General features: G+C 40.9%; 1 protein-coding gene across 27 annotated transcripts in view; it reads right to left on the bottom strand.

The window, feature by feature from the left end:
• Nucleotides 1-15,952, bottom strand: part of CELF2 (CUGBP Elav-like family member 2) — a 785,403-nt gene that overhangs the window by 143,727 nt on the left and 625,724 nt on the right. For all 27 annotated transcript variants that reach the window (XM_073619453.1, XM_073619451.1, XM_073619452.1 and 24 more), the window contains one exon: nt 15,380-15,514. In XM_073619453.1, the coding sequence (XP_073475554.1) occupies nt 15,380-15,514 (135 nt within the window). The remainder of the gene's footprint in view (nt 1-15,379; nt 15,515-15,952) is intronic.

The following is a 15,952-nucleotide window of genomic DNA, read 5'->3' as shown; positions in this document are numbered from 1 at the left end:
ATTTGTTCGAACACGCGAACACCGTTAAAGTCTATGGGACACGAACATGAATAATCAAAAGTGCTAATTTTAAAGGCTAATATGCAAGTTATTGTCAATAAAAGTGTTTGGGGACCTGGGTCCTGCCCCAGGGGACATGGATCAATGCAAAAAAAAGTTTTAAAAACGGCCGTTTTTTCAGGAGCAGTGATTTTAATAATGCTTAAAGTCAAACAATAAAAGTGTAATATCCCTTTAAATTTCATACCTGGGGGGTGTCTATAGTATGCCTGTAAAGGGGCGCATGTTTCCCGTGTTTAGAACAGTCTGACAGCAAAATGACATTTTGAAGGAAAAAACTCATTTAAAACTACCGCGGCTATTGCATTGCCGACAATACACATAGAAGTTCATTGATAAAAACGGCATGGGAATTCCCCACAGGGCAACCCCGAACCAAAATTAAAAAAAAAAAATGATGTGGGAGTCCCCCTAAATTCCATACAAGGCCCTTCAGGTCTGGTATGGATATTAAGGGGAACCCCAGCCAAAATTTAAAAAAAAAATTGACGTGGGGTTCCCCCTAAATTCCATACCAGACCCTTCAGGTCTGGTATGGATTTTAAGGGGAACCCCGCGCCAAAAAAAAAAAACGGCGTGGGGTCCCCCTAAAAATCCATACCAGACCCTTATCCGAGCACGCAACCTGGCAGGCCGCAGGAAAAGAGGGGGGGACGAGAGTGCGGCCCCCCCCCTCCTGAACCGTACCAGGCCACATGCCCTCAACATTGGGAGGGTGCTTTGGGGTAGCCCCCCAAAGCACCTTGTCCCCATGTTGATGAAGACAAGGGCCTCATCCCCACAACCGTGGCCGGTGGTTGTGGGGGTCTGCGGGCGGGGGGCTTATCGGAATCTGGAAGCCCCCTTTACCAAGGGGACCCCCAGATCCCGGCCCCCCCCCGTGTGAAATGGTAAGGGGTTACTTACCCCTACCATTTCACTAAAAAACTGTCAAAAATGTTAAAAATGACAAGAGACAGTTTTTGACAATTCCTTTATTTAAATGCTTCTTCTTTCTTCCTTCATCTTCTTCTTCTTCTGGTTCTTCTGGCTCTTCTGGTTCTTCCTCCGGCGTTCTCGTCCAGCATCTCCTCCGCGGCGTCTTCTATCTTCTTCTCCTCGGGCCGCTCCGCACCCATGGCATGAGGGGGGAGGCTCCCGCTCTTCTCTTCATCTTCTTCTTCATCTTCATCTTCTTCTTCATCTTCTTCTTCTTCTTCTTCTTCTCTTCTTCATCTCTTCTTCCTTCTTCATTTCTTCTGCGGGCCGCTCCGCATCCATGCATGGAGGGAGGCTCCCGCTGTGTGACGGCGTCTCTTCGTCTGACGGTTCTTAAATAACGGGGGGCGGGGCCACCCGGTGACCCCGCCCCCCTCTGACGCACGGGACATGACGGGACTTCCCTGTGGCATTCCCCGTGACGTCACAGGGAAGTCCCGTCAATTCACCGTGCGTCAGAGGGGGGCGGGGTCACCGGATGGCCCCGCCCCCCGTTATTTAAGAACCGTCAGACGAAGAGACGCCGTCACACAGCGGGAGCCTCCCTCCATGCATGGATGCGGAGCGGCCCGCAGAAGAAATGAAGAAGGAAGAAGAGATGAAGAAGAGAAGAAGAAGATGAAGAAGAAGATGAAGATGAAGAAGAAGATGAAGAGAAGAGCGGGAGCCTCCCCCCTCATGCCATGGGTGCGGAGCGGCCCGAGGAGAAGAAGATAGAAGACGCCGCGGAGGAGATGCTGGACGAGAACGCCGGAGGAAGAACCAGAAGAGCCAGAAGAACCAGAAGAAGAAGAAGATGAAGGAAGAAAGAAGAAGCATTTAAATAAAGGAATTGTCAAAAACTGTCTCTTGTCATTTTTAACATTTTTGACAGTTTTTTAGTGAAATGGTAGGGGTAAGTAACCCCTTACCATTTCACACAGGGGGGGGGCCGGGATCTGGGGGTCCCCTTGGTAAAGGGGGCTTCCAGATTCCGATAAGCCCCCCGCCCGCAGACCCCCACAACCACCGGCCACGGTTGTGGGGATGAGGCCCTTGTCTTCATCAACATGGGGACAAGGTGCTTTGGGGGGCTACCCCAAAGCACCCTCCCAATGTTGAGGGCATGTGGCCTGGTACGGTTCAGGAGGGGGGGGGGCCGCACTCTCGTCCCCCCCTCTTTTCCTGCGGCCTGCCAGGTTGCGTGCTCGGATAAGGGTCTGGTATGGATTTTTAGGGGGACCCCACGCCGTTTTTTTTTTTTTTTTTTTGGCGCGGGGTTCCCCTTAAAATCCATACCAGACCTGAAGGGTCTGGTATGGAATTTAGGGGGAACCCCACGTCAATTTTTTTTTTAAATTTTGGCTGGGGTTCCCCTTAATATCCATACCAGACCCGAAGGGCCTTGTATGGAATTCAGGGGGACCCCCACATCATTTTTTTTTTTTTATTTTGGTTCGGGGTTGCCCTTTGGGGAATTCCCATGCCGTTTTTATCAATGAACTTCTATGTGTATTGTCGGCAATGCAATAGCCGCGGGTAGTTTTAAATGAGTTTTTTCCTTCCAAATGTCATTTTGCTGTCAGACTGTTCTAAACACAGGAAACATGCGCCCCTTTACAGGCATACTATAGACACCCCCCAGGTACGAAATTTAAAGGGATATTACACTTTTATTGTTTGACTTTAAGCATTAATAAAATCACTGCTCCTGAAAAAATGTCCGTTTTTAAAACTTTTTTTTGCATTGATCCATGTCCCCTGGGGCAGGACCCGGGTCCCCAAACACTTTTTATGACAATAACTTGCATATAAGCCTTTAAAATTAGCACTTTTGATTTCTCCCATAGACTTTTAAAGGGTGTTCCGTGGCATTCGAATTTGCCGCGAACACCCCAAATTGTTCGCTGTTCGGCGAACTTGCGAACAGCCAATGTTCGAGTAGAACATGAGTTCGACTCGAACTCGAAGCTCATCCCTAGTTATGTGTATTGTCGAACCGACAATTCTTTATAGCTGCAAGTAGTTTTAAATGACTTTTTTTCCTTTGAAATGTAATTTTGCTGTCAGACTGTTCTACACACGGGAAACATGCACCCCTTTACAGGCATACTATAGACACCCCCAGGTACGAAATTTAAAGGAATATTACACTTTTATTGTTTCACTTTAAGCATTGTTAAAAACACTGCTCCCGAAAAAATGGCCGTTTTTAAAACTTCTTTTTGCATTGATACATGTCCCCTGGGGTAGGACCCAGGTCCCCAAACACTTTTTGTGATAATACCATGCATATAAGCCTTTAAAATTAGCACTTTTGATTTCTCCCATAGACTTTTAAAGGGTGTTCCACGGCTTTCGAATTTGCCGCGAACAACCCAAATTGTTCGCTGTTCGGTGAACTGGCGAACAGGCGATGTTTGAGTTGAACTCATGTTCGACTCAAACTCAAAGCTCATCCCTACTGGCCACCATGCTGCAGCTCAGTTTCAGGGCCTTGGCAATCTTCTTATAGCATAGGCCATCTTTATGTAGAGCAACAATTCTTCTTTTCAGATCCTCAGAGAGTTCTTTGCCATGAGGTGCCATGTTGAACTTCCAGAGACCAGTATGAGAGAGTGAGGGCGATAACACCAAATTTAACACACCTGCTCCCCATTCCCACTTGAGACCTTGTAACACTAACGAGTCACATGACACTGGGGGGGAATGGCTAATTGGGCCCAATTTGGACATTTTAACTTAGGGGTGTACTCAATTTTGTTGCCAGTGGTTTAGACATTAATGGCTGTGTGTTGAGTTATTTTGAGGGGACAGCAAATTGACACTGCCATACAAGCTGTACACTCACTACTTTACATTGTAGCAAAGTGTCATTTCTTCAGTGTTGTATCATGAAAAGATATAATAAAATATTTACAAAAATGTGAGGGGTGTACTCACTTTTGTGAGAAACTGTATGTATAAACAATTCGCCGTGCGGATATCCGATGTCCCAGTGAATGATAACTATATTGCTTGTAATATGATTATCTCCTATTATTGTCAGTTCCATCTAGTGGTCATAATGTGTATTTTGTTTGACTAAGATATTCCTGGAAAATACAGAATTATAGCCACTAGATGGAGCTGGCAGTCATAGGAGATAATCATATTACAAACAATACAGGGATCACCTGTTGCACTTGTGAGAATGTTTAAGATATTAGCATGGCACATTCTTTATACATAGACCCCTTGTCAGTCAGAAGATTGTCATATCTGAACATACCTGCACTAAACTCTAAGATCCTGCTTTTAGAGTTGAATTGTCATCCATTCATCAAATCATCAATCCATAAATCAAATCCCTGACATTTCTGGATGGTTTCAGAGCTTATTGGTACCTTCTGCCTCTATCTTTTCCTATTGGACTATTGGACTATTAGTATGCTTTTCATTGGCTTTATTGACTGAATAGGAATATGCAAGAAGTAGGGAGAGGCAGAAAAAAAAATCCTAAATGTTTCAAAGATATGCCTGTCAATATTTACTGTATGTGTGTTTTTCCAATATGTAAGCATTCATTATAATAATTGACATATGTGCAGTGTTATTATACATAGTAGTAGCATTTATAATGACCATCCATACATCCTTTATATGGTTATCATAGCATTATATAAAGTGGTCTTTTAGAAGCAACTCATTGGGGTTGATTTACTGAAGGCAAAAGGACTGTGGACTGTACATTTTCTCCAGAGCTTAATGAATGTGGCTAAGATTCACTTTGTAAAGAATATCCAATCGGGTGCAAGGGGAAAAAAAACATTTGCTTGCACATGATTGGGTGATGGAACTCAGTAGAGCTTTATCACATTTACTAAGCTTTGGGGAAAATGAGTGCAACTGCACCATTAACTCTGTCCTCATGCATTACAGTCTGATTTTAGAATATCCTTTAGATTATAGTGTGAGGTCCTACCTCAGTGGATAAAAACTGAATGGATTATAGGCTCTGCCGTCATATAAATTGTTGCCAAATCTAAAAAGCATCAGTATTGCAATACCTTTGTCCATGTGAAGAAGACTGTACTGCTTTTAAGTTTATATGGTAGTATCAAGCTTTCATTGTTTCCTACATTAGCCCAGTCTAATCTAGCTAGTTAGTGTCTCAAAAAATGTAGATTCTTTCTCATGCTAGTGCTTAATTTGTTTAAAAGGGATGTAGAAATATAGAATGACCTCAATTTTATGTTACTATTTACGTAACATATATGGGTGCCTACATTACTTGGAATACTGGAATTGAGTCATGCACCCTTTTGAACTGAACTTAATAAAGAAAGGCAATATGGTAGCAAGCACCACAACCTGCCCATCTTTACCTTTTCAGCACTTTAATACACCCCAATAGTAGTAGAGCAAAAGTGGTAGAGCACTTCTCTACCACCCAATTTGCTGCCAAAAAAAATCCTTAAATCCCTAGGCAGCTATAAACTTTCTGAAAGTGGACAGTGACAGAAGGCTAACCACCACCACCACGATTTAACAATGTTTGGAAAAGGTATTTGGCATAAAGTGCTAAATTTTGGAAGGTGTGGGGATTATCAGTTGTTCATCCACTTCCGGAATTATCATTTTTTTTCATCTAGGGCACAGAAGGTAAACTAAGCAGCAGCAGAGGGTGAAAATGTTAAAAACACCCATAGTTCCTGCTACCCCACTCCAGCCTTTAACATAGTTTGCTTTGTAGTTGTAGGAATTGTATGTTTTAAGGCAACATTTTACAAGATAAATACAGGAGATGCAATTGGGTAAACTCTTGGACTTTCATTTTGACCTCCAGAATCAGTAACTCAAGAATCAAAGATTTAGTATATTTAGGTCAGAATTCGCATTTCACTGGCTGCATAGTTGTCTTAAATTAGTTCACTTGGTAAAAAAAGCTTGAGAATAAAAGCATGGGAGCCTGTATATTTTAATACAAGTTTATAATGGCAGCTAAGATAACCTACAAAATAATATGACCTTTTTGGGCTTTCCATAAATTCAGACCTGGTGTAGAATGTTTACATTACAGGGTAGCATAGTAGGTATACATACTGCAGTGTTTCTCAACTCCAGTCCTCAAGGCGCCCCAACAGGCAATGTTTTCAGGCTTGCCATTATTTTGCACAGGTGATTTGATCAATTTCACTGCCTTGGTAATTACCACAGCTGTTTCATCTGAGGGAAATCCTGAAAACATGACCTGTTGGGGTGCCTTGAGGACTGGAGTTGAGAAACACTGACATACTGTATATGCTCCTTATATATTTTCATTTATTTCTATTTTTTAAGTAATAAATACGGCTGATGCTTGTGCTTTATGAGTTAGTACTTCATGGTCATTCATTATTAATGGATATTATAAGTTTTATTTCTCCTCACATACAAAACAATACATACAGATGTATGGTTCTACAAAGAAACATGTTACAGTTGTTCACATTGCACTTGCACAATGTAGATTTTAGTCAAATACATTTTCTTTTTTTTTTTTTTTTGTTCCTTGGATGTAAGTCATCCTACATTCCAGCAAATTGCTCAATGTGCCTGGACTGATCCTCTCAAGGGAAAATGAAAAATATGCCCATATTGTTTTCATTTTATCTGTGTAATCCACATATGAAAGGAGAAGTCTATGGGGAATTGAAAGCTCTGTTCTTCATCTTTAAACTATTAGGTCGGTCCAATTAAAAGGTATCACCATGTACAGTCAACATGATCTTTTCTGTGGGGGATTGTGCTAAACAAGCTCTAGAACAGGCACTAAGGATCACAATCAATTTTGCTTGTATTGTTCTTTTTAGTAGTATACCATTGTCAGGCAATGTCAATATACCGGTACTTTAAACTAAATACTGTATGTGTGGATTGGGATACCAAGAAATATATAGCAACATAAGTTCATGCCTTTATATGCAATATACATTAGCATGGACAGTAATCAGTTGTTGCCACATTGAAAAAGCCATTACCATCAAACCTCATCTTTTATGTCTTAAATTACCTCAAATCAAATGCTTTTACAAAACTCTTCAGGCATTTCACAATTTGCAGAAAAACTGCAATCAACTATATACTTTGAGTATTGCTAGTAAATGCATAAACCATGAAATCTCAAACAAAACTGAAAACTTTGATTGACCACAAACAATTCACAAGTGAAAATATGCCACTCTTTATGTCCTCACAAGTTTTTTTTTCTTCAATAAAGCTTATATTTAAAAAGAAAAATTATTGCTCTATTGTTGCTCTATAAACAATTCAAAGGGATTTGACAAATTAGAATGATTTTCTGTTCCATGGTATTTAAATGATATATTATATAAGTCAATGCATATGGTTTTTATTTCTGTGTAAAATGAAAGCCTTTTTAATTGGAGCTATGCTGTAAGCTAGTCGGTAAACTATCGTTACAGTGCTTGACAGAACTTACAGGTAACAGCTTCCTTGTGTGCCTGTGGCATTGCGGATAATGATAGACTATATCAGGGGTCTCTTTTCACATTAAGTTTCAATTTACAAACATTAGACAGCTGTCTTGCTGGTGAACATTACAAGTGCACCACACTTGTATCGTTTTTTCAGTTTTTGCATTTATAGTTGTACTGCTAAATACACATTAACCTCCCTGGCGGTATGATTATGTCAAATTTTTTATGCTAAAAGCGGTAGAATGTTTTGCATGGAAATTTGGCTGATTTTTTATTTTGGGGCCTGTAATTCTTAGGAATAACACACTTAAATCTGTCCAAACAAGAGTCTAGTAGACATCCAGGGTATAATAAAGTTTGAAACACAAAATCATAAATTATAATATAATAAATAACTATAAATAATTATAACAAATAATAATGTAATAATAATAAAATGTATTCAATAATGTAATCAAATCAAAAACACTGAAATTTGCTCAGTTGCAGAATTGTCCCTGTTGTTACTTTCAGTGTTTGATGACAAATTTCCCCACAAGTCACTATCGCTCAATTCTGCAAGTGCTTCTAATTTATTATCGCTGTTTTCTGGCTGGTCTAAAACCACTTTTGATGTAAAGAGACACTTTTTGGTTGCTATGGACAATCTCAAGTTTGGAGGCAGAAAGAACAGTATATATAATATAAAACTGCATGCAGGGCACTGGACAAAGCACTCGGGACAAAAGGGATGTGTCTTAATTTGATACAGTAATGTAATCTGTAAGATTACAGTGTATTGTATGTAGTGTGTGTTTTTAACTTTTTGAATATGGCGCCATGGTCCGTCCCCGTGCGTTGCGACACTCGCAGGGAACGGAGCCCGGGACTGTGATAGTTTGAGCGGAGGACACAGCTCGCACACACAGCAGGGAGACATCACAGGATCCTGGGGACAAGTAAGTAACTTTTCCTGGATCCTGCGATGCGATCGCAAGTGTGGCTTGAGGTTACCGCTTTTGGTACTGAAAATTCACCCTGAACCACACTCGAGAATACTGCCAGGGAGGTTAAATAGATTCATCATCCTGTTTGAAAAAAATTAAATACTGTAGCTGCTGACTTTTAATAAGAGGACACTTACCTGTCCAGGGATCCAGCACTGTCCTCACCCTGGTTAGTTCTTTGCCAGTCTTCGGGTCCCTGGTGCCGGCATGTTAACTGTGGGAAACCAGCTGTGACTCAGCTTCAGAGTCTGCTTTCCACTGCGCAGGTGCAAGACATGCTGCACTTTTGTGAATGGTCCTGCAGCCTTCTAGGATCTATGATGTGTCCCAGGATGTTGTGGGTAGGGGGAGGGAGAACTTCTGGTGGAATTGCCTAGGCAATATAACTGGAAGTAGGAGTGAATACCTGTCAAAACCAGGTACCCCCCCCCCCCTCAAAAAAAAAAGTTCCAAAAGAAGAAGAGGAGGGGGCAGGAGGGCTTAAAGTTAATCTTTATATTCAAATCTGGGGAGTAAATGCATTGCACTTCAGACCTCAGATCAGCCCCAATGCATGAAAGCACTTCAAACCTCAGATTAGCCCAATGCATAAAAGCACTTCAGACCTCAGATCAACCCCAATGCATGCATGCACTTCAAATCTCAGGTCAGCCCCCATGCATGCACACATCACACCTCAGCCCCAATACATGCATACACTTCAGTCTTCAGGTCAGCCCTGATGCAAGCATACATTTCAAACCTCAGATCAGTCTTAAATTATACACTTCAGACCTCAGGCATCCCCAAACCGCACACTGCAGACTTCAGATCAGCCCCAAATTTTGCGCATTCAGATGTCAGATAAGCCCCAATGCATACATGCATTTCAGACCTTAGATGATCCCCAATGCATGCCTTTCAGACCTCAGATCAGCTCCCATGCATGCAAGCACTTCAGACCTTAGTTCAGTCCCAATGCATGCATACACTAAAGCTGGAAGTTCAACATGGCACCTCATGGCAAAGAACTCCATGAGGATCTGAAAAAAAAGAATTGCTCCTCTACATAAAGAAGGCCTAGGCTATAATAGGATTGCCAAGACCCTGAAACTCAGCTGCAGCAAGGGGGCCAAGACCATACAGTAGTTTAACAGGACAGGTTCCACTCAGATCAGGCCTCGCCATGGTCGACCTAAGAAGCAACCTGAGTGCACGTGTTCAGCGTCATGTCCAGAGGTTATCTTTGGGAAATAGAGGTATGAGTGCTGCCAGCATTGCTGCAGAGGTTGAAGGGGTGGGGGGTCAGCCTGTCAGTGCTCAGACCATACGCCGCGCACTGCATCAAATTTGTCTGCATGGCTGTCATCCCAGAAGGAAGCCTCTTCTAAAGTTGATGCACAAGAAAACCAGCAAACAGTTTGCTGAAGACAAGCAGACTAACGGCATGGATTACTGGAACCATATTCTGTGGTCTCATGAGACTAAGATAAACTTATTTGGTTCAGATGGTGTCAAGTGTGTGTGGCGGCAACCAGGTGAGGAGTACAAAGACAAGTGTGTCTTGCCTACAGTCAAGCATGGTGGTGGGAGTGTCATGGTCTGGGGCTGCATGAGTGCTGCCAACACTGGGGAGCTACAGTTCATTGAGGGAACCATGAATGCCAACACGTACTGTGACATACTGAAGCCAAGCATGATCCCCTCCCTTCAGAGACTGGGCCACAGGGCAGTATTCCAACATTATAACACACCTCCAAGAAGACCCCTGCCTTGCTAAAGAAGCTGAGGGTAAAGGTAATAGACTGGCCAAGCATGTCTCCAGACCTAAACCCTATTGAGCATCTGTGGGGCATCCTAAAATGGAAGGTGGAGAAGCACAAGGTCTCTTACATCCACCAGCGCCATGATATCATCATGGAGGCGTGGAAGAGGACTTCAGTGGCAACCTGTGAAGCTCTGGTAAACTCCATGCCCAAGAGGGTTAAGGCAGTGCTGGAAAATAATGGTGGCCACACAAAATATTGACATTTTGGGCCCAATTTGTACATTTTCACTTAGGGATGTACTCATTTTTGTTGCCAGCAGTTTAGACATTAATGTCTGTGTGTTGAGTTATTTTGAAGGGACAGCAAATTTACACTGTTATACAAGCTGTACACTCACTACTTTACATTGTAGCAAAGTGTCATTTCTTCAGTGTTGTCAAATGAAAAGATATTAAAAAATATTTACAAAAATGTGAGGGGTGTACTCACTTTTGTGAGATACTTTAATATGGAGGTCAACCCTTAAGAGTTTCAATTTGTATGCAATCAGACAGGCCCTTGCGCAACATGGTTTTGGTAAATCTGAAGACAAAAATCTGCAGAAAATCTAATAGTGTGTATGGGGTCTAATGCCGCGTACACACGGTCGGACATTTCGACCGGACTTGTCCGACGGATGCCGACGGACCAAATCCTGCGGACAATCCGATCATGTGTGGGCTTCACCGGACCTTCAGCGGACTTTTCCAGTTGCAAATCTGACGGACTTTAGATTTTTAACATGCTTCAAATCTTTACGTCGTAACTCCACCGAACCCAGAAATCCACTCATCTGTATGTTAGTCCGACGGACAAAAACCCACGCTAGGGCAGCTATTGGCTACTGGCTATTAACTTCCTTATTTTAGTCCGGTGTATGTCATCGCATACAAATCCATCGGACTTTGGTGTGATCGTGTGTAGGCAAGTCCGGTCGTTAGAAAGTCTGCCAAAAGTCCGTCGAAAGTCTGTCGAAAGTCTGTCGGATGGGCTGTCGGACTTTTGTAGCTGAAAAGTCCGACCGTGTGTACGCGGCATAAAAGTTTAAATTTGTATGCAATCAGGTAGGCCCTACATGGTTTTGATAAATCTAAAGGAAATCAGACAATAAAAGTTGTATAGTGTGTATGGGGTCTTAAGGTTTGACCTCATATTATATAGTTTTGGTAAATCTGAAGGAAAAAATCTACAGAATATTATATAGTGTGTATCCAGTGTTAAGAGTACCTCCACTTTCATGGGGAAAAAATAGAAAATAAAGAAAAAATACGATAGCACATATTATTGCGACACTAATCATATTGTAGTTGAATGTTATTAAAAATTACCTTTCCTTTTCAATCTGCAGCCAATGTAACTTTCTGAGAATTGCAGTATAGCTACCTGGAGTTTTCTGTACACATGGTGTACTGACCATTCCCCAAAGACATAATTTCCTGCTTGTGTGATAGGCTCACCAATTTCCCCAGAAGTCTGCCTAAGATGCAAGTCAGATTTCAGGCATCCCTTGCAACAAACATTTCATTTTTTGAGAGATACTTTCAATAGGAACCCATCTAAAGGGATGCAGGCACAGCAGATTTTCTCATTAGTGCCCTGTAGCTCCACACCTGACAGTTAATTATGAAACCACTCCCATTAGACCCACTCAGAACAGAGGCACAGAGAAACACACAGGGATTTCTTCAGAATAACAAAAGGTAGGAATCTGTAACAAAGTTTGTTATAATCCTTGCAATGTACATTGGTCACCCAGAGGGGAATGTTTTTTTTCTCAACAAAAGTGGAATTACGCTTTAAGTATGCAATTTAGAACTCAGATCTAACGACAGCCATGCACTTCAGACTCAGATCAGCCCAAATCCATACACTTCGTGCCTCAGATCAGCTCAAATTCATACCCTTCAGACCTCAGATCAGCCCAAATCCATACACTTTGGGCCTCAGATCAACCCAAATTCATTTCCTTCAAGCCTTTAATTAACCCCAATCTATACACTTCAGATCTCCGATTGGCCTTGGTTCATATACGTCTCATCATAGATCAGCCCTAATCATCCCACTCAGCATGCATGAGTGCCCGGGGTTGCCTGCCACTGGACTATGTCATAAGAAACCATCATTGTACTGATTTTTTCACAATGTATTATAGTGTACCATAGTTGATATTGTGCCTGAGGCAGGAATATCCCAGGAAGTTCTACAAACACCTTAACCTTGATGTTTTTCCTAATAACATGAGCAATGCTCAGTAAAAACATTGAAACCTTTCTCTGCACCAGAGTTATCTGCACCAACAAAAGTGCTCAGATGGCTCAAAGGCAGATATCATGTTCTCATTTAAATAAATAAAGCCCTTTTTAATTGTTCTCATCATTTATATTTTTTTTCTAGGGATAAGCTGTGACTGCATCTGTCCAGGAAACAGGTTTATGTTCAAATCGGTATTGTGTGTCTAGGTCTGGCATCTCCCTGCAAGAACTGTTGTGCTGAAGAAACCAAACAAGAAAGAACTTGCACTGGCAAACAGCCTGGACTAGGAAGTGAGTTTAAAACTGTCTGCTATACTTTGGTGAACTCTTCCTAAAGAGTTTTAAACACCAATCCATTCATGGGTGGACACAGAAATATTGTGTACCCAATGTATTTGTTTATTCACAATAATTGGTGGTGGCAAGCTATGTTTTAAACATCAGTCATGGCTCTGTAAATGTCACATGAGATGTGTTTTTTTGACTTTCAGGACAAAGTTGGGTTCTGCAGGACTAAAATGACAAAGCTGAAGCTACAAGGGTGTCAAGGTTATTTTTGGCATAATTGATAAGGTAATTAGATTGAGTTGCAGGTATGGGAAAGGAGAAGCTTACTACTTCAACAGGGGTAGGAAACATTGGCAATGAGTGAAGTAAACTTTGGTTCAGGCGGATGCTTGACCCTTAGGCTTAGGGTAAGCACATGTCAACTGTGGAGCTGTTTGAAAATTAACTGTCTTGGGAGGTGGCTACAACAAGTGAGTAAAGGAAATGAGGTATACCAGAAGCAGATGCATAATGGATGGGGCTGTGACAGCAGCAGGTGAGCAGAGACCGGATGCATGATTGTAATAGTTGGGTAGTAGGGAGCAGCTAAACCCTTTTTCAACAATATGCTGCAAATGTTTTATTTGGAGTTATATGCCAGAAAGTTAGTGGCTTAGTTAAAAAACATAGAAGAGGGTGGCTGATGAAGTAAATGCTGGGAGCTACTACTTCACAGAGAAATTAAACAAGCAATTAAGTAGTATACATTGAAAACATAGGCAGACAAGAAGAGTGTTCCAGTCTCTTAACTTCACCTCATTTTTCACTTTTGTTTCCACCTCCTTCTTTAGGACCTAGAGCCCCATTATGACTAAAATATAAACTCCAAGTTCTCAGGGATCCTCACATTTCTTGTTTACTACTATTCAATCTATGATGTATTATGCCATTGTAACTCACTGTCCTGTGTGTATAGTTTGTTAGTTTACACTATTGTTTTTGTCTAGAAGCTCTTCCAATTTTTGGGAAAGTTGCCCTCCTACAGCATGGCTGAATTACTATGCTGTTCTTACTGTTATTGATGCAAAGTTGCAAGCTATGATTATTGTGCCTTATTTCTTTGTATCTTTTATAGTGTTTCAAAATAAAGATTTATAGTGAAAAGAAAACATGAAAGTGGAAATGTGAGACGGACATATTCAGCAAAGAGGAACATGAGGAGGGCCATCAATGAATGTGCGCATACTTATAAAGCAGCAAATCTGACTTTTACCAAATATTCACTGCAGGTGAATATTACAGGTATATGTGTTTTATACTACAGTTATTGATTTATCAACTATGAAAGTTTGGTGAAAGTTGTATGCACTGCTTTATAAATATGCCCCTAAGAGTAACGTGAAAAGAAAATAGTGGCCTTCAATGAACATATCATTACAGAAGATATTTTAGAATAACAGACAGTTTCAGAATTATAGATTTCCCATTACTCTTTGTGTGCTAAAAAGTGTTTTGTTTCTACCTTTCTTCCCTTCTTTCCCTTTGTTTTTACCCGAAGATCCTTCCAGTAACACACTTTCTGTTATAGAGTGACAATGCACATTGTCTGTTTTTGAAGGGGCCACATTGTAACGCTGGACAGAACTGAAAAACACATCTCCTCTTTTCTTCTGCATAATATAATGGAAGAGTGCTTTATAGTCCACAAAAGCTGAGGACGATATAATTGATAAGATTGTAGTAAGGACATAGAGCAAAATAAGTGATCCAGTCACAAGACATCTGGCAGGATCAACAGGTATTTTCTGCATGTATTGCATGCTTGCTATTGTATATTTACTAGACCAAAAGAGAGCAAATACGAGAAGTTCATTGTTAGGGTTTACATACACTTTAATTTACTTTTTTAAAATAGGGATAAGAAATAGTAGCTTACTAACTCCCATTTCCTAAATGGCTTTAGGAATATCACTAATAATGCCTAATGATGCATTCAAAAATGTTATTTAAAGGGAACACAACACTTTCCTCCTTATGAAAAAAAGATTTTTTTTTTTTTACATTTGTAAGAAAGCAAGGCCTGAGATTGGTGGCTAAAATTTCGCTTGAGGCAGATGTTAAAAATATTTACAATTATGACTCCCAGATAGCCCTACATGACAAGGGTTAATTTAGAAAGGGTTTAGAAGCTGAAATCAATGCCTGCAAATCCCAAAAATGTTTGAAAGCAATGAATTAAACTGTCTTAATAAGTGAAAATGTTATGTGCTGGTAATACTGTAAGTGTTGCAGTCATAAATGTTACATTTGGAAAACTCCTTTAAAGAGCTGCAATCTCTTTACAAGCAAGTGACTGAATATAAATTGCTATATTGTGACCATGTTGCATTGTAATAGATAACTCACCAAGTCATGCTTCCCATAGAGACCCCCTTTGACTTTACAAATAAAAGTGATTACTTCTTTCCATCTTTGTGGAAAGTAAATGTGGGTAACTACATGGCATGAGAGGCCATCATGATTGACCTCTGGCACATCCCATCTGCTGCCTGTGACATACTGCTCTAATTAACTATTAAGCATAGGTTCTTTACAGATGGCACACTCACCTCGACTCAGTCCGTCAGGTCCCCGTAGGATTCTGCATTCTTCTATTTGACCAAATGGAGAAAACATCACCCTGATATCGTTCTCGTTACACTTCTTCGAAACCATGCCTATGAACAATTTTCTGTCTTCCACAGCTAGAAGATAAAAATAATGAATGAGCAAAGGCCATTTCATCTTTTTATTCCTGTGATCAATGCTTCATTACCACATCAAAACCAGCTGCGATCATGTGAGCCTAGCTTTGTGCTTTACACAGGTCCCAGGAAGGCAAATGCTTACTCTTTATTTCGCATTTATTTTCTTTCTTCCTTTTTTATTTTTTTTTCTGTGATGCTACTACAGCTCACAGCGTGATAAGAAGCTGCTGTTCTTCCCAATACATTCATCTCAGACTAAGAAAGAAAAGTTGCTATTTCTAAGGCTGGGACAAGCTGCATTTTAGTAAATAAACTCAAACAGCAACATTAATAAAACACCTTATAACTAGGCATACATTTAAAAAAATGTGGCTTTACTTAGATGTTCAAGTACATAAATCAATGCACACAGGGGTGGGCAGTAAGTCCTCCAAT

The sequence above is a fragment of the Aquarana catesbeiana genome, linkage group LG03 (assembly GCF_042186555.1).
Source record: "Aquarana catesbeiana isolate 2022-GZ linkage group LG03, ASM4218655v1, whole genome shotgun sequence".
Taxonomy (NCBI): Eukaryota; Metazoa; Chordata; class Amphibia; order Anura; family Ranidae; genus Aquarana; species Aquarana catesbeiana.
This window is presented reverse-complemented; position numbering and strand designations above follow the sequence as displayed.